The 19,002-nt window shown below is 40.7% G+C and overlaps 2 protein-coding genes across 2 annotated transcripts in view; one reads left to right on the top strand and one right to left on the bottom strand.

Moving 5' to 3' along the window:
- Positions 1-2,249, bottom strand: part of nmbr (neuromedin B receptor) — a 47,440-nt gene extending 45,191 nt beyond the window's left edge. Inside the window, exon 1 of the mRNA XM_074615205.1 lies at positions 1,429-2,249. Within this exon, the coding sequence (XP_074471306.1) occupies positions 1,429-1,862 (434 nt within the window). The 5' untranslated portion in view covers positions 1,863-2,249. The remainder of the gene's footprint in view (positions 1-1,428) is intronic.
- A 6,362-nt stretch (positions 2,250-8,611) lies between these two features.
- On the top strand, positions 8,612-14,639 carry gje1a (gap junction protein epsilon 1a). Its single transcript, XM_074615598.1, has 3 exons — positions 8,612-8,911; positions 9,484-9,681; positions 10,922-14,639. The coding sequence occupies exons 1-3, from the start codon at positions 8,645-8,647 to the stop codon at positions 11,117-11,119; spliced, it is 663 nt and encodes a 220-aa protein (XP_074471699.1). The 5' UTR covers positions 8,612-8,644; the 3' UTR covers positions 11,120-14,639.
- Positions 14,640-19,002: the final 4,363 nt, after the last annotated feature.

Genomic DNA, 19,002 nt, shown 5'->3' with positions numbered 1-19,002 from the left:
AAAGGTGTAATACTTCCCTCACAGTACAGAGGAGTAGAAGTATAAAGTGGCATTAAATAGAAAATACTTAAGTGAAGTACAAGTACCTTAAAACTGTCCTTAAACACTTCATGTTGCAGCACATTTAACTGGAATAATGATCATCATGAGATCAGAGATGGAGGGCGTTTTCAGATTGTTTTGAGTAAAATATGTTTGTAAAAATACTCATGTTACATGTAAAATACCTGCTTATATACCACACAGACATTTAAGATCCTTATAATAAAGTATAAGATGATATAAAACTACTTTTTGAGACTCAATATTATCCGAATAACACCACTCCTTATGGGAGAATCATCACTGGACTGTTATAAGAAAGAGGATGACTTGCAGACATTGAAGACAGAAGCTGAGGACAGAAGCTGAAGACAGAAGCTGAAGACAGAAGATGAAGACAGAAGCTGAAGACAGAAGCTGAGGACAGAAGCTGAAGACAGAAGCTGAAGACAGAAGATGAAGACAGAAGCTGAAGACAGAAGCTGAGGACAGAAGCTGAAGACAGAAGCTGAAGACAGAAGATGAAGACAGAAGCTGAAGACAGAAGCTGAGGACAGAAGCTGAAGACAGAAGCTGAGGACAGAAGCTGAAGACAGAAGCTGAGGACAGAAGCTGAAGACAGAAGCTGAAGACAGAAGCTGAGGACAGAAGCTGAGGACAGAAGCTGAAGACAGAAGATGAGACGAGTCACGTGTTTGTGTGTCTACTTCTGTCTTTATGAGGACCAGTTTTGCAAAGTAAGCATGTCTTTAAACATGAAGACATGAGGACATTGTTATAAGAGAGGACATTTCTGTGACGTGAGCTCATTTAACAAGTCAAGGCATCTTTTTCTAAAGTGTGGACATTGTTGGGAACATTTTAGAAAATAAGGACATATATGGAAAGTAGTTGGATTTTGGAAAACGAAAAAGGATGAGAGTGTAAAGTGAGGACATTTGTGGCAAGTGGGGACATTTTTTCAAATGTCAGTTCATTTATTTGAAGTCAGGACACTTTTGCAAAGTAAGTCAGGACATTTTAAAATATAGAAGTGATGATATCTTTAGAAAGTAGGGACAGTTTTGGAAAATTAGGACAATTTTGGACAGAAAGGACATGATTTCAAATGTTAGAACATTTTTTAGAAGTCAGGACACTTTTGGAAAGACAGAAGTGAGGATATCTTTAGGAAGGAGGGACAGTGAGGACATTTGTGGAAAGCAGGAATGGTTTTGAAAATTGAGGATATTTTTTGGAAGTTGTGGGATTTTGGAAAACGAAAAAGGATGAGAGTGTAAAGTGAGGACATTTTTTGACAGTGAGGATTTTTTTTCAAATGTCAGGACATTTATTTGAAGTCAGGACACAGTTGAACATATAATTGTGGACATCGTCCTGTCCTACCTGTCCGCGCTGAGCGCCGTGAGCGTGAAGACGGACACGCCGACCGAGGTGAGCTGGATGACGGGGATGAGTTTGCAGGCCGCCTCGCCGAACACCCACTCCTCGGAGAAGTAGCGGAAGGCGTCGACGGGCACGCAGGTGAGCAGCAGCAGCAGGTCTCCGGCCGCCAGGCTGCTGATGAAGATGTTGGGCACGCTGCGCATCGCGCTGTTGGTGATGAAGATCTTCACCAGAGTGATGTTACCCAGCAGACCCACCGAGATGATCAGGATGTACACCGAGGTCATGACGCAGCGCACGGCCAGGTGGACCGCCTCCATGCCGTCCGAGGAGGACCACCAGCCGGGATCAGAGGAGGAGGAGTTCAGGCTCAGAGACTCGTCCGGGTCTCCGGACAGAGACGGGGGCAAGTTGGAGAGGAACTCGTCGTCCATCACGGAAGGGGGGGAATATATCCAGAGACAGAGACAGAGAGACAGAGACACAGAGACAGAAAGAGACACAGAGACAGAGACACAGAGACAGAAAGAGACACAGAGACAGAGAGACAGAGAGACAGAGAGACAGAGAGACAGACACAGAGAGAGAGGAGCTCTGCGCTGCCGGCGCGCAACTGGAAGCTCCGCGCGTAAAGACGCACCAGCAGCTGGTTTTATACTCCGAGACGAGCTGCGAGGAGAAACTTTTACTACCGACTGATCTGAAGACTGACCCTCTACTGAACCACTGAACCACTGAACCACTGACTGAGTGACTGAGTGAAGGTGAGGTACCGACTGAAGGGTGAGAGGAGACTAACGCTCCTAAAGAGAAGGATGCTCTCCTTTGACTCTGGTAACACGGACTCTCTCTCTCTCTCTCTCTCTCTCTCTCTCTCTCTCTCTCTCTCTCTCTTTCTCTCTGTGTGTGTATGTGAGAGAGAGAGAGAGAGAAAGAGAGGGGGAGGGAGGAGAAGGCAAATTGTGAGGATAGATAGATAGATTGATGGATGGATGGATGGATGGATGGAGGGAGGGAGGGAGGAATGGGTGGATGGATGGATGGATGGATGGATGGATGGATGGATAGATGGATAGATAGATAGATAGATAGATAGATAGATAGATAGATAGATAGATAGATAGATGATCACACTAATGTTCTTGTGTCTGACTGGCTGGAACATCTGGAGCAGGAATGACATGTTGCACTATCACATGTGGTTGCCATGTTCAGTTTTGGCCACGTATGAAGAAGGAGAGAAGAGAGAGAAGACGGAAGACAAGACGGATGGGATGGATAATGAGGGAGAGAAAGAGGGAGATTGAGAGAGAGATACCGGGCATGAGAGAGAGAGAGAGAGAGAGAGAGAGAGAGAGAATAAATGAGAGCCGTCCAAACTGTTTTAAATTTTCATAATGAATTAATATCATGTGACAGAGAGAGACAGATGGAGACCTGGTGTTCATTTTCATGCATCAACCTAAAATAGCTTCCTTCTAACGGCATGCTGGGAATGAATCTGCTCCTATTATTCTACAGTAAATGCTCTTTAGATTCTTATAGTTTTATATAAGTCAATTAAAATATTTAATCACGATTAATCGCACATTTCTTTTATCTGTTCAAAACATACCTAAAAGGGAGATTTAACAAGTATTTAATACTCTTATCAACATGGGAGTGGGCAAATATGCTGCTTTATGCAAATGTGTGTATATTTATTATTGTAAATCAATTAACAACACAAATCAATAACAGATATTGATCCAGAAACCCTCACAGGTACTGCATTTAGCATAAAACAATATGCTCACATCATAACATGGCAAACTGCAGCCCAACAGGCAACAACAGCTGTCAGTGTGTCAGTGTGCTGACTTGACTATGACTTGCCCCAAACTACATGTGATTATCATAAAGTGGGCATGTCTGTAAAGGGGAGACTCGTGGGTACCCATAGAACCCATTTACATTCACTGATCTGGAGGTCAGAGGTCAAGGGACCCCTTTGAAAATGGACTTTCTTTGACAATTCCAGTGAAGCAGTCGGTATTGAAATCCTTTCCTTCATCAACTCCACTAAAAAGAATATCCGCCAATAAAAATGAGAATCTAACCAATTAGGGATGCTCATTTTGAAAAAAACTTTTAACCGATAACTGACCCTCGTTAACCGATTATTAACTGTTAACCGACAAGATTTGTGCCTCGCATGCAGCGGTGCGCCAGCTGCAGGAGGACAACAGATGTTCGTTGACGGGAGTCTCCAGTTCAACGTCCGGGAGCGTTAACTCAGCAGCTACGATGCTGCGTGTAGTGTCGCGGACATGCAGCCACTTTCCCAGTAAAAGTTTCCGCCGCACATTTAGTTTAGTTTAGCAGGTTGTCTGCTGTGTGTCTCTCCGGCGTAACTTTAGCGAGTGACCAACAAACAGTGTGTGTATTTGTGCTACGTTAGCACTTCCCCTTTTGTTCACTACAGAAATGACGTGTCAGCGGTTAGTTGAAGGTATTTCATCGTGTGTTCTGCATTCAGTACAATTTACCATCAAATCCTTTCAAACCTGCGATGAGTAGAGCAGTAAAGTGATAACTGATGAATGACTCGTCGCAGGTCAACAAACCATTAGTTGCTCCCACTCAGTCTTTACGATGTGATTTCCTCAGATACGACCCCCCACCCCCCCCTTACCCCCCATCAGCAAAAGGCTGAGATGCATTTTCAAGATTTTTGCACAAAAAGTGTGATTGGGATTAAAAGGCTGCCGGTAGGCGAGGAATGAGATTTAACAGGAGTCCACGAGGAAGCATGAAAAGCCACAGCGGAGTGGGATAACACACACTGATGGGCTTATCTTCTGCTAACACCTGCATGTTTCCTCCCTTTTCAAAAAACGCGGCGCTTCACTTTGTGTGGTGTAACTCGGCGTATCATTAAATGTCCAGGTTTCCCTACATGTCCTCTGATCCTGCATGTTTCCCGCCACTATCGGGGGAAAATAAAAGGGACGGGAAAACCACAAACGGCAGCTACACATCAGGTCAGAAATGTGTTGAATGATGTTTCTTTTTCCCCGTTTCAAACCCACACTGCTGCTGAAAACGGTGTCCTTCGTCATCAGATAAAAACATGAGATGAATGCTCTTAATGAGGAGCTGGAGGGAGAAGAAGGCGGCAGGTTCAGGGATAAAGTCAGCCCGTTTCTCACAAGTGCTTTTAGGTGACTAACGCTCATCAAAAGACCTTCAGTCTGGTAGTTTAGTAGTTTGGTAGTTTGGCTCCGGTATAACAGCTTCTGATTCACCACACGAGGTTTGACTTCTTCTTTCTTTACTCTTCTTTTCTAACTCGTGTCCAGCTGCAGCGTGAGGGCTGAAGATTACCGTTCACATCCGGAGCTTCAAATGGACTTAAAAGTTACAGGCCGTGTGTGTGTGTGTGTGTGTGTGTGTGTGTGTGTGCGTGCGTGTGTGTGTGTGTGTGTGTGTGTTTGTGTGTGTGTGTTTGTGGTTCACAGTCACAGATGGCAGTGTTTCCTCAGCGAGGGATGCCACTACATGAGCTGGAATTTGATCATGAAGTTCTTAGTTTTAAAAAAAAAGAAAAACCCCAATCTGTCCTTCAACCAACTGCTGTAGTTTATAACCATAAATATGAATAATATAGGTTCAGTCCAGCGTTAGTCTCTTTATTATTAAAACATCTGACAATATGTTTTAGTGATGGATATTCAGGTGTTTATTATACTTTGTAAGATTAAAAAGAATGAGGCATCCTCTGGATATCTGCCAGCTCTTTCACAGTGGTGGGTTTGACAGTTAAAGCATCAGTAGGCGAGATTGGAGCAAATATGATTAAAAAAAGTTATTTTCATAAAACGGTCACTATATCGTGACAGTAGTACATGAAACAGGTAACCTGAAAAAAATCATGTGCCTCTATGTCCTCCGGTGCTCCTAACGGCTAGACGTCACCAGATCCTATACACACTGCACCTTTAAAGAAAAATGATGGTAAATCTATGATGGATTTATCGAGATTTTGATGTGATGGTGCAACTAGTCCAGAGAGCAAATACCCTGCAAAAAGCACCGTTTTATAAAGCTAAGAATAAAATTAAAATAACATCAGGAGCATTTCAGAGTCAGTGTTTCAGCACATAGAATTAAACAGAGTACGTTCTGCACTCTTTACCGTTGCCCTGCAAGATTCTCTGTCTTTATTGTTTTCTCTGTAAAGTATTATACATGTCTGGCACCAACACACGCAGCTATCCTCAGATCCTTCAGTCATGTCGTGTTCGTGACGCCATCGCTTCTCTCTGAGCCAAAGCTGCGCTTTTACGCACAGAGTTGGTCCTCCTGCTCTCCGGACGCACGGCCGCTGCGAGCACAAGCTGCCTGCCAAAGTCGTATGAAGCAAGACATAGTTAGTATGGGTTAGACCAGAAGCTGTAGGATTGGACCTTCAAAATAAAAGTACGAAACACCCCTACAAAATAACAATATGACACCTTGTTGGACACTGAATGCAAAATATGAATTTGTTGTGCTTAAGAACATTTTATCAGTGTGAATGGGGCTCGAGCATTCAATATGTTCAAGTTGACACCTGGTTTGACACTTCATCAAAAACTTAGTCTGTCTGTAATGACACTGTAATAATGATGTATTCGTTGTTGTTGCAGCTACTTTGTATATATGTCTATACAGCGTTACATTACGTTTTTACTGTTCAACTGCATCTTAGTTATTCTTTTATATATTTGTATTCCTTTGTTTAGAGTTGTATTTATTTTTTACTTGTGTATATAGAGCCAACAACAACTCCACAATGTGCAATATCTTTTTTCAGTTCAATATCGTTTTTAAAGGTCAAGCAAATACATGTTTTTCTATTTATAATATATATTTTTTTATTGTTACTCTTCTTTATTTGCACTAGATGTGTATGCACTGTCAGGATTGCTATTTCATTTCGTTGTACTTGTGCAATGACAATAAAGGAATTCTATTCTATTATTTTATAACATTTGGAGGATTTTGGCCTCCATGTTATGAATTTATTTATTTATTCTTGTGGTTTTTTTTCAAGTTGTTTATATTTTTTTTCAGTATAAATGTGGTGTTGTATATTCTGCATATACTCGCAGGGATAATTTACTTTTTTATCTCATGTTTCTTTCCTTGCCAGGCTCCTGTGTTTATTTTGAAAGCTGTGACCGGAAGCACCACGTTGATTCCGCGTGCCTTGACTCTATGGCTCTCTGACCCGCGAGGTCCCGCGACTGGCTGGCCTGAGTTCGGGATCCCTGAGGGCCAAAAACCAAGATAGCGACGGACAAAAACCAAGATGGCGACGGACAAAAACCAAGAAGGCAGCAGCCAAAAACCGAGATGGCAAAAGTCAAAAACCAAGATGGAGACGGCCAAAAACCAAGAAGGCAGCGGCCAACAACCAAGATGGTGACTGAATGCAAAATACTAATTTCTCGTGCTTAAGGACCTTCATCAGTGTGAATGGGGCTCGAGCACTCAGCACTCTGTCTGTAATGACACTCTAGTATTATTATTTTGTGGTTGTTGTTTTTGTTGAAATAATATTTGGAGGATTTTTATTTATTTTTTCGGCTTCCATGCTTTAAATTGATTTAATTCTTCTTGTGTCTTTTCCAGGTTGTTTTCTTTTTGTGATTCAGCAAAAAAAAAATTCAGTATAAATGTGATGTTGCACATTCTGCATACTCACAGGGGTAATTTACTTTTCATCTCTTGTTTCTCGGTTGTTATAGTCACCTCTTAGCCTCTCTGTTTTTGGGCTACAACTCTTGCCAAGCTCCTGTGTTTATTTTGAAAGCTGTGACCGGAAGCACCCCCCACGTTGATTCCGCGTGGTTTGACTCTGTGGCTCTCTGACCCGAGAGGTCCCGCGACTGGCTGGCATGAGTTTGGGATCCCTGAGTGGAAAAAAGAGTGTGGAATGAACAACACACCGCCAGGATTACGGTTGGTGTGTGGACTTCCATTTTATTTTATTTTATTTTATTTCACTTCGTGTCCAGTTTTGGCTTTTTTTTTTGTTTTTTGGGGGAAATTTTTAATTTTGATTTGGGTTTCTTTCTGTGTTGGTGGCCGGTTCGCTCGTATAGCTCGCCAAGGGGACCACAGCAGCTCCGACAATGCACTTCCAGAAGTATTTGCAGTGCAGGGTGTGTTGTCATCTTGTTCATGACTTTATGTTTGTCATAGTGAGGAAAAAACTAAAAAGTGTCAAAATGACTGGAAATTATTTTTTTTATGAATAACTTTAAAAAATGGTTCTTTACCCAACTGGGTGTATTGTATTTTTGTTTGCCATCTCTCTCTCTCTCTCTTTCTCTTTCTCTCTCTTTCTCTCTCTCTCTCTCTCTGCATTGTGTGTGACAAGAGGTTGTTTTTTTGCTGACATAGTTCTATAGGGATTATAATGCAGGGACCACATGTCCCCCCAGGCCCATTGTTGGCCCCCTCTGTCTCTGTTGTCCTTTTTTTTTTTACTGAGCGAGTCAATTGATGGAGGGATAAAAGGCAAAAAACAAATATGCATTGACATGGGCTTTCAGGGCAGAGAGAGAGAGAGAGAGAGGGGTCAGTTGGAGATTTTGTGGCCTTCCTGTTGTTGGCCTTTAACTGGTGCCAGCAGCCAAACCGACCGGCCATGAGGGCCCAGAGCAGCCCTGGAATTAAACAGGGGACATCGACAAGCAAACCATGTCTTTAAACTACATCAAAAACTTCTATGAAGGATGCGTAAGTAGGCCAGATCATCCAAAACTACCTTGCTGTTCATGATTTGACAGTTAACAGAGGAGCAGCGCAGAGCAATTATCCCCCCGGAGGCTTAAAAAACAAAACAGAAAAACATCGATCTGTTTACTTCTCCTTTTACCTTCCGTCTTAATGGCGTATTTGTAACCCTCTTTGCTTTGTGAGGGTGTCATTTGGGCCTTTTTTTTTTTTTTTTCTCGGTGAACATGACTCAGTTTTAGTCGGAACAGAGCAGGTAGAGAGAGGAGATGGTGAATGATTCCTCTGAATGGGTTTTTTGTTTTAGCTTTTAGAGCTCAGGGCCTCGGTGAGCCTCTGATGCAGCTGCATTTATCTGGCTGACAAAAGCTGTTTTCTCTTTGTCTCTCTCTCTCTGTGTGTGTGTGTCGCATGTGAAATGTGAACGCTTGTTTGTACGCATCAATATATGTCTGCGTGTGTCCATGGCGACATTAATGTGCTGTGTCTATGTGTCGCTGTGCATTTGTGTGTGTGTGTGTGTGTGTTGCAGCTCAGGCCTCCTACGGTGATAGGCCAGTTCCACACCTTGTTCTTCGGCTCGGTGCGGATGTTCTTTCTGGGCGTTCTTGGCTTCGCTGTCTACGGAAATGAGGCTCTGCACTTCAGCTGCGACCCCGATCGCCGAGAACTCAACCTGTACTGCTACAACCAGTTCAGACCCATAACACCTCAGGTAGGACGACACTACACCAGAGATTGTAGAAGTAAAGAGACGAAACTGCTGCTGTGTGAAACTGCCGCCATTTTGGACTGAAAATGCGTGTTGAATTTAGAATATTTTTTTTTTTCAACACAGGCCATTTTGGTAGAATATGACATGAGAAGAGAAATAATTTAGTTTTACTTTTGTACGGCACTTTGTAGGTGGACGTTTTACTGGTGTCCGGTAGTCACTTTCAGTCCAAAATGGCGGAAGCGTAGCTCTGCGCTGATGTTGCAATGGAACGAACAACTGACTTTCACTTCTTGGGCCATAGATTCTAACTTATTGATATTTCAGAGCCGTGGTCGGGGCCATAGATTCTAACTTACTGATATTTCAGAGCCGTGGTCGGGGCCATAGATTCTAACTTACTGATATTTCAGAGCCGTGGTCGGACCCCCTCCAGTCCTATAACCTTTTACCATCACCTACTATCACCCTATATCCATCATATATTTCAGGATTCCTCCATTCTATATCCGATCGTCTTCTTCCATTGGCTTTTCTCACTCCTCCCTTCCCTTCTTTTCTGCCCACCCCAGGTTTTTTGGGCGTTACAACTGGTAACAGTGCTAGTTCCTGGGGCGGTCTTTCACCTCTACGCAGCCTGTAAGAACATCGACCAGGAAGAGATCCTCGAGCGACCCATCTACACCGTATTCTACATCATTTCTGTTCTTCTACGAATCATTCTGGAAGTCATCGCCTTCTGGCTACAAAGCCACCTCTTTGGCTTCCAGGTCTGTTCATTTCTAATGATATAAATCTTGATGAACTCAATAGAGTGCTTGTCCATGTCAGTTATGCATCCATCCATCCATTTTCAAGTTGCCACTCATGGTTATGGTGATGAAAGGTTGTGCAGATACCCCTTACAACCTTTTCAAAAGGAAGTTCTTTCTGGTGGGTACCAAAGCTCTCCCCGGCTAGCCAGGAGATGTAATTCTTCCAGCATGTCCCAAGCATGGATGCATAATAAGACCTGGATACGGCACCGCCACTCAGCTTTGCTTCCAATATTTCCAGTGGCTATTCGCGATATTGCAACGAGAAATCCCCTGTGACCCAAAAAGCATTTTCCCTAAAGACCACCATTGTAAAAGAGACGTCTGTAAAGCTGTTGACAGGTATGTCCATGGTGAAAAAATCTCATTGGACTGAATAGGCATCATCTTGGGGTCTGGTATCCCGTTCTTATTATACATCCATGGTCCCAAGTTGCCAAAGGTCCCTTTCCTAATTCGTCATACCTTGAACACCTCTGAAGAAATGGGACTTGGGGACACCCTTACCAGATGCCTGAATCACATCTCTTCATGCGATGGAGCAACAACTCAATAGTGGATTTATGTTGTCAAGATCCTCAAAAAATTGAACTTTGTAAGGCAAGCCACCCTTTGGGGAAACCTCAATCAGTGCAGTTGTCAAGATGGCCTGGCTCCACACCAAAGGGTTACGAAAAGTACTTTCTTGCCCAATGGCCAATCTTTCCACAGTTTGCACCAATGCAACATTCCAAAATGGTTAAATAAACATCCAATCAAGTCGATCCTGTCAGCAATGACCAAGAAGAAGAAGCTTGCAATGCATGTTGTCATCCAAAGAGGTGGACTGAACACTGTGATCCACCATGAATCCAATCATCCAGGTCAATGATACCAGTTAGTGGTGCTGAAAAATGGCCATGGTCTGATCTTTTACGAGGTTATTCTGCCAGCAGGATGGAAGTTCGTAGTATTTCAAGATGGTTCCTGAGACATGACAGCAACAACATTTTCCTCCAATACCCCATATAACAACACAAAAGAATGGAGCTAGTCGCGCCCAGTACTTGCTAGGTAAAACTAGCCGACTTGACCCAACTTGAGTATCTTCCAATGTTAAGACGAATATTACCCAGCAAAATTGCACAGTGCCATCTGGAAATTCACACAATCATGACAGTATTACCACCTCATGTTTCTCTTTTTGTCCCCCCAGGTCCACCCGCTGTACATGTGCGATGCCAGGGATTTGGAAAAGGCCTTTAACGTGACTAAGTGCATGGTGCCCGAACACTTTGAAAAGACCATCTTCCTCAGTGCCATGTACACCTTCACCGTGATCACCATACTTCTCTGTGTTGCTGAGATATTTGAGATACTCTGCCGACGTCTTGGTTATCTCAACAACCAATGACATACGTACACATAAAAATGACGAAGGGTGAAAATATCTCTGACAGTTTTTAATCGGGCTCTCGGTTAGCTACTGCTGGACTTTCATAAAAAACAGGAAGCGGACGTAAGAGCAAAACCTCACCTGGGGTCCACCGTGAGTGAGTTGCACCGAGAAATTTGAGAATGTGCGACAGTGTCATAGCTGGCGAGTCTGAAATATTCTCTGGGTGTTTTTTGCCCTCAGCTATAGAGTCATCATCCCTAGTCGTATTTCAGATATCAGTGGGTCCGTACTGGCTGTGTCCAAGGGTCTTGTATGGACGTGATGGCCAGAGAATATGCACCTCTGACACTGAACCGTTGGGGGATGGGATCGAAGGATTTCTTTTTTTTCCACAAGACGGGTTTCAACTTCAGGGTGCTACTAAAAGCTGTGACTACGGTCCAACTAAAGCACAAGGAAATCCCAGTTTGTAACAAACCTGGTGGCCCATAACAGCTTGAGGGTCCCTTAAACCTTGTTCTTGGAGTTTTTCCTCAGATCTGATACTTGTACGCACCCTGGAAGCAATATCTGCACCGATGTTTGCAATATGCTTAAGGGCCAGGTGTGCACTAAATGCATCAAGGTACATTAAACAACTTACAGAGTGCAAACAATGAATCTTAACAGCTCTTTTTCAGGAGATTTCTAAAGTTTCAGAAAGCTTTGATTAAAAGGCTTACAGTCTTCATGTAACGTACTAACAGCCAACAATGCAAATCATTTCGCTAGTCACATAATTCTGCATGAAAACGCAGATAAACACTATAGTCTAGCTTGTCTTCCAGGTGCTGATCAAATATGACAGGCAGACTATAGAGCGGGAAATAGATTATCACTCGTCATTCTTAAGAAAACTGTGAACCAGTGAGCTTACGCATGGGCGAGTGAATTGCAGGTGCCATTGCTCCTGACACTTCCATGTGTGATCGCTTCCCAGTATGTGTCTGTTATTGCTTCCAGCCCGTTCTGACCTTTACGTCCATCAACATGAGCGCCACAACTTTGTTGTGGACCTTTGATGTGGGGTTGTCTGCCTTTTCAAATAACTGTTGCTGGGTCTTAAACAACCTTCAACTTGACTCATAGAATGGAGAATCTCATGAGCTAGAAAAGCTAAAAACAAATGGCTCAGTTTACTTCCATGAGATGTAAAGGCGATTTCGAACAATGATACCATCAGTTCAAAATGGTTGAAATGTAGTGTTTTACTCTATATCTCCCCAGATACAAAATTAACATGAAATTAGTTGATGAAATATTCTAAAAGTCCCATCCTGGCTTAGATTTTGAAACTTTAAAGAAGTTAAATAGAAAATATTATTTAAATTTGGGTATACAAATGTGTTGGAATGAAAATATATACAATATTTAACATTAAGTTGCATTGTTTTAAGTATCTAAAAAAATTATCAACTGCCAGAAAGAAGAAATACTGCACAATTTTTGTGCTTAGATTTGTAATACAATTGGATGTTCCAACATCCAAGGTGAGACTGATGAGGTCACACTGTGTAGTTTAGTTCTTCACAGACATGGACAAAATCACCATAGAAATTTGAAGTTTTTGAGTTTCAAAGCCCCCGTTGGTGTCACATAATAACTCATTATTTTTAAGGCTGAAAAGAGAAACTAAGTGCTCATTCAGTATTTGAAACGATGGTTGAGCTTTTGTCCATGTCTGATTGTCAACCGTCTCTCCTCATCCACCACCCCACTCTCTTCACATCACCTTTCCTCGCTTGTAGTATTACTCATAACACTCTCTGTAATTTTGCCTTCGGTGGCACTGTCGATGTATTTTGAAAAAGATTACCTCTCATGTTTTGTAATGTTTTTTCTTTTTCTTTTTTTAATCAGACATCCATCCAACTTTTGTTATGAAGTTTTCCGCAATCTGTTTATCATCTCAGGTACAAAATTGCATTATAACCAGACAAAAGTGGATCAAACCCTCATTTCAAATCCTTTTCAAACCCTTAAATAAGCTTTTTCCTACTCCAATTGATCCCCGACCTACAGTACCAAAGGCCCGGTTGGTCTGATGGGCTTTAAGAGGATTTGAAACAGGTATGTGACTCCTGTGGTTTGGGTTCGTCTGCGTTCTGGTATCTGTTAGTGGAGGATGGTTTTAAATTTTGCCTCTAAAAGTTCTTTTACCAAGACTTGGGCCTTTGTTTGTTCAGTTATAATATGACTTCATGATCGCTTGCCTCGTTCTCTTGCTTTGACGCCACATCTCCGATCTTATAGCCTGCTCAGACCGGTGTACAATCAAGTCATCTGAATCTATTCACCACGATCATCTGTACAAAATCTTTTACATCAACAACAGTTGGGAAGCAACGAGCAATTGTGACCGACTAGCTCTAGCCTGTTACCAGCTGGCTAGCAGTTTGCCAGCTAGTCCTGCAAGTAGTCACTACACCACTGAACCTCTAGCAGCATCTATTCCAGGCCATTACGCTAGTGCTATTAGCATCTGTAATCTCAACTAAATAGGCCAAGAGCTAACCATTTAAAACACATAACTAAAGTGGCAATAGACAAGTTTCTTTTGCTTTAACTTATCATCATGAAGTAAACGTATTTGCACAATGTAATGGCTATAGAATAATGATTTTGTATTGGTTCCCTATCACTACGCTATACATTTCACTATGCAATTCTGCCTGCCACCGCAGGTCGCCGCTGCAAAATGTATATAACGGAAACAGTTCGGGGTTTCTGATTCAAATTGGGATACTTTTGGTTGCTCGTGTCTAGAAGGTAAAGCACAAATTGTGAAACTCTTGTGGCATGAGCCTGATTCTGATTCTGACATGGTTAAGGTTAGGCGTCGAACTCGAATTGTTCAAATTGGGATAGCTCGATAGCAGCCAGAAACAAACATCTATGGTTCATAGTTAAAATATCCGGGCTAGTCTTGGTAAAGAACTTTGTAAATGAAGCTGTGGTTAACTGTCTCAGAATTTGATTTATAGTGAAATCAGATGGTGTAATTTGACAAGTTTGAATCTTAAAACTTAACTTAAACTTAAAAATACTCATTGATATGATTCTGGTGAATAACTGTAGAGATTGGATTTTTTTTTTTTTTTTTGGTCTTATGCAGAACTTAAATATACACCACATAATTTTTTTTGAATGGTGCCACCAAATCCCCAAATGTTCTTTTGTGAACTGAACTGTAAACAGTTTTTTGGGGTGCTATTGAAAACTATTTACAAAATCAGTGAATATATCTTTAATAAGCCTTGGTGCTTAATTTTGACCACTAATATCAGGGTCATTTGTGTAAATTCATCCACTATGATGCATCATACAGTAGGCTACACTACATTGAAAATTACTCTTTATATCTTTGATGTAGTCTGCGTGTCTGTAATGAGCTCATTTAGTCCTTCACCTCGCAGCTATGTCAAATTAAAAGAGGCACACTTTATGACCAACGCATACATATTGAAACAATATTAATAATATTGTTTGTCTGAGTGCTACTGTTCAGGTGACCAGTTATTCTCCTATTTGTTTTGTCTTGAGATGATTGATTAAAAATGTCCTACAATCGTCTTTGTTTCATTTTTGATTGAGTTATTGACTTTATTTGTTATACAAAAATATTGACTATAAAACGGGTTTTAGAAGGAATTTACAAATCAAAAAGAAATAATCATGTCACAATCATAATTATGTTTTGTTATGCATGAACTATTTTTAGTTACTAGCAACGTATGGCTTTATGATGGAACTGTCAGCCCAATTAACACTTTGGTTACCAATCCCTTGAGGATGAGTGACGTTGGTTGACTTAATGCGCTAAACATTACAAGCTCAACTATATTTATTGTACCATAAGCACATTATTATGGTAATTATATGATTAAGGCATCAAATTAAAGTTTAAGTTGAGCAAACTTTAAAACTGGCTCAACATAAATGTCCACCATACTGTGGATAAACACTGGTGATTCAGGTAACAAACATGATCTCCATCTGGCGCCACCATGAGGACACATTTCAGGATTTTGCTTCAATAGATGAAATGTTGTAAATGCTTCAGCAATTTAGTTTTTTGGTGTTTTCTCAAAGAAATCATTTGTATATCAGTTATTCACCCCGTTTCCTTGAATTCTTGAAGAAAACTTTGTCCATGGCGAACGGAGACTCAAAAAACGGAGCAAAGTCTTGATGAATGGAAGTAAATGGAGGGTTGTGTTTAACAACAGCTAAACTATATCAAACCATCCGTTTACAAACTCACACACAACTGGTGCAGTATAATCCAAGTGTCTTTTATCTAGTCGGATGCTCACTACTTACCAAACACATGTATTTTCGGCAAAATTGTACCATTTTACACTTCCGCCGCTACCGTCTCGACCAAAATGGTCATTTTGTGGGAGAAGTTTTCATTTAATGTATTCATTTATTCAGAGAGATACATTATTGTTACTTAAATTTAGAGCTTAAACAACTGGTAAATTAATTGAAAATAAATATAATAGATAGAGATAATTTGTGCATCATGTCATTTAGCATAAAATGCAAAAATTCACAGTTTGTTTGTTAACTGTCTTTGGGTTTTAAACTGTTGTTGGGAAAAGACAAGAAATATGAAAATGCAGGCTGTTCTCATACACCATTCGTAGCTATACCTACAAAAAGCAGTGCTATTAGAGTTATTTTAACCCAAATCAAGATCTTTTCCTAAACCCAACTAAGTAGTTTTTGTCACGTAACTTCTGTACTTCAGTTACGCCACTTCTGGTGAGGCGTTACTTAAATACGATCTGTCCTAAACCTATCTTAGTAGTTTTTTTGCCTAAACCTAACCAAGTTGTTTCCTGTGAAGATGGAAGTTTATTTTGAAAAGACTTGATCAGAAATTGACGCTGTACATTTGTAGGAAAATGCCGGAAAAATGAGGAATACCTTTTCTTAAGATACAAATCGTTGTGTGAGAATATGTTAGAGGATGTCACATTGGCTTCTGGGTAATAGTGATGGTTATTTTTTTTACCCATTTTGTGCCATTTTATAGACAATCTGTTGAAAATAAATGATCAGAAACAGTTGCAGTAAGATTGAGTTTTTGAGTTAATGAGGTAATTAGCGGTGCAAATGCTGCCCTAGAAGATGAGATGGATGGATAGAGAGAGACAGGTTGAATCTCTGGGGAAGCAGGAGAAAGTCAATGGGTACATCTATTCTATTTCTGCTGCTGCTCATCAGTAAACACAGCTGACAGGTTTCATCAATCAAGTTACATTAATTTATATCATGCATTATACAAAACAAGCGTGATGGAAAGCAAAGAGAGGACACAAAGTTAGAGTAGGTGAAAGGAAGGAGGCACTCCTCCAGACATTTACAGCATGGATTCTCTCTCTCTCTGGAACCACGTCATGTTCACCATCGTCACGATGTTAAATCTGGGAGGGTGCCGAGCCACGACGGGACTTCAAAACCTTGTCCGTTTCCATGGGTATGAGTGCTAGTTCCTGTCCCTGTAACCCATCTCAAAGCTTGCTTCTGAATGGTTCGTGGTATTGGCAGGTTTATGCAAAACATGTTCAGGGTCTGTTGCTTTACACAACGGAGAGAAAGATGGTTGATAAACCTTCACATTAACACTGCAAATGTTTTACTCATACGCAACCTTCAGTTCTCTAACACTGCAGATTATACAGCACAGTCTCACCAAAGTTTGTGAAATAGTCACCAATTTTAATCTATTTGATTCGTGTACATAGACGCCAATTTCCCTTTTTTTCGTGACGCTCAGCACGACTTTCAACAACGTATTTTTTTTTGTGCTTTTTCCTACAAATCCAGCAACACGTGACGCGCGTGTCAATTTCCGTTCCAGTCTTTTCAAAATAAAACTACTTAGAGTTAGTAAAAGGTCGCGGTTTAGGTTAAAATAACTCCAGAAGTGCTGTAACTTAAATACGGAAGTTACGTGACAAATAAATCAACTTTGACCTCTGGTTTCACACGGCACACGAACAATCAATCAATCAATCAATCAATCAATCAATCAATAAATAAATAAATAAATAAATAAATAAATAAATAAATAAATAATTATAAAATAAGTAATAATAATAAATACAATGATAAATACCAGTAATGGTGGACCAAACGGTTGGGATGAGAGTGCTAAAATATGAACAGTTAATACATACTGTATTATCTTAAATAGACATCATAAAAGAAACAGCAGCTGTCTCTAATATCTAATGAGATCATTTGTTAAGTAAGATGACGAAGAGAGGATAGAATAAAAAGATCTCTTAAAGATGTTTCTCTTTGCTGTGGGTACCCATACCGTCGTCCCGAGGGGAGTTTTGCATATTCATTAAACAGAGGGTGTAAAGGGTCCTGAACTATTAATGTTCAGGACATTAATAATTATGAGTAAGATCTTAATTGTGGATTTGGACAGCCCTCGGTGCTCAAGGACTTCACAGGAAGTCTGGATACAATTTTATTGAAAAATTGGAATTAATGACTCATCCAGTGGGCCGGATTGGACCCTTTAGCGGGCCGGTTCTGGCCCTAAAAATCCTTGACTCTGGTCCTTTAAATAAAATAATCCAGATAAGAAAAAATTTGCACATTCATCTAGGTTGCATTCAATTATTATCTTTATATGACTAAACGCTTTATAGTTTTTTTTGCCCTGGATTGTGCCTGTTGGGAATATATCGGTGTGGAGCTGCAGACGCTATTCACAGCTGAAAAAAAAACTACTTGCACCTCATCTGCCTGATTATTTGGGGTTCTGAAACTAAACCCTTATCCAGATTTAGCTTCTCTTTGTCTATATATATTTATATACTATACTGTATATAGCAGCTCTGGTGGGGCGAGGCCAACAGCGGCTCCGCTCCATTGATCCTATCACTGAAGGAAGGGATAAACTTTGGCATGGTGGGAGCCAAGAAATGCAAAGATTAATCACTAAAGGAGTGGGTGGGCTTGGAGCAAAGCTAATGGATTCTCCCAAACTCCAGACCCAAACTCTTAACCACAGCTGCTTTCCCAACCCCATGTGACGTTTGTTTCCAATCCATGGTTCACTAGAAACTGGGCAGTATGAACCTAAACGAACCACATACCAACATGCAACAGTTTTCCACTCTGGTTTGGACCAAAGAAAACACTGGCAGACATAATATATATATATATATATATATATATATATATATATATATATGAGAGAACGTCAGAGTGTTATAGTCTTTCCTCTGTTGTTCCTCTTAGGTCACAGGTTCACTCAGCCACAAGCTCAACCCAACAGATCGAAGATCTCCGTTTTACTGCGGGACATAAACTCTCTCCGCTCCAAGCCCACCCACTTTCTGGGAAATGTCCTTTTATTGAATTTGCGGTGCTTGTTGTGATCTGCCACGTACAGAATGTCTTTGTTGTGCTTATTGTGAATATGTTTTGGCTTGAATGCCTGACTGCAAACTCAATTAGATGGTTTGACCTCAAACCTGAATATCCTGAGTGGAACTTTTGAATATGTCCAATCCTGAGTGAGTCTGAATACAAGTTTGCTTAAATAAAAAATTATATTACTGTGGGAGTTACCTTTTTTGGTCAGGATTTGCACTCAAAGCAGTCACTCTCAAATGTTTTACATCATTATTATTACATAGTTTGTTTGAAAATGCAAATAAATCCAAAGAATATTTTGAATTCTATTCTCTACTTTTATGTCTATTTTTTATTTCTATTTTAATTAATTTAGTTTGGCAATTAAACTAATTAGACTTTGCTGCTTTAACTTGATTTTTGTACAATTGAACATTACAGAAATTAAATTTAAGAAGACGCATGTCAAA

Source organism: Sebastes fasciatus, chromosome 18, assembly GCF_043250625.1.
Source record: "Sebastes fasciatus isolate fSebFas1 chromosome 18, fSebFas1.pri, whole genome shotgun sequence".
Lineage (NCBI taxonomy): Eukaryota > Metazoa > Chordata > Actinopteri > Perciformes > Sebastidae > Sebastes > Sebastes fasciatus.
The sequence above is the reverse complement of the archived record's forward strand: the minus strand, read 5'-3'. Positions and strand labels throughout refer to the sequence as shown.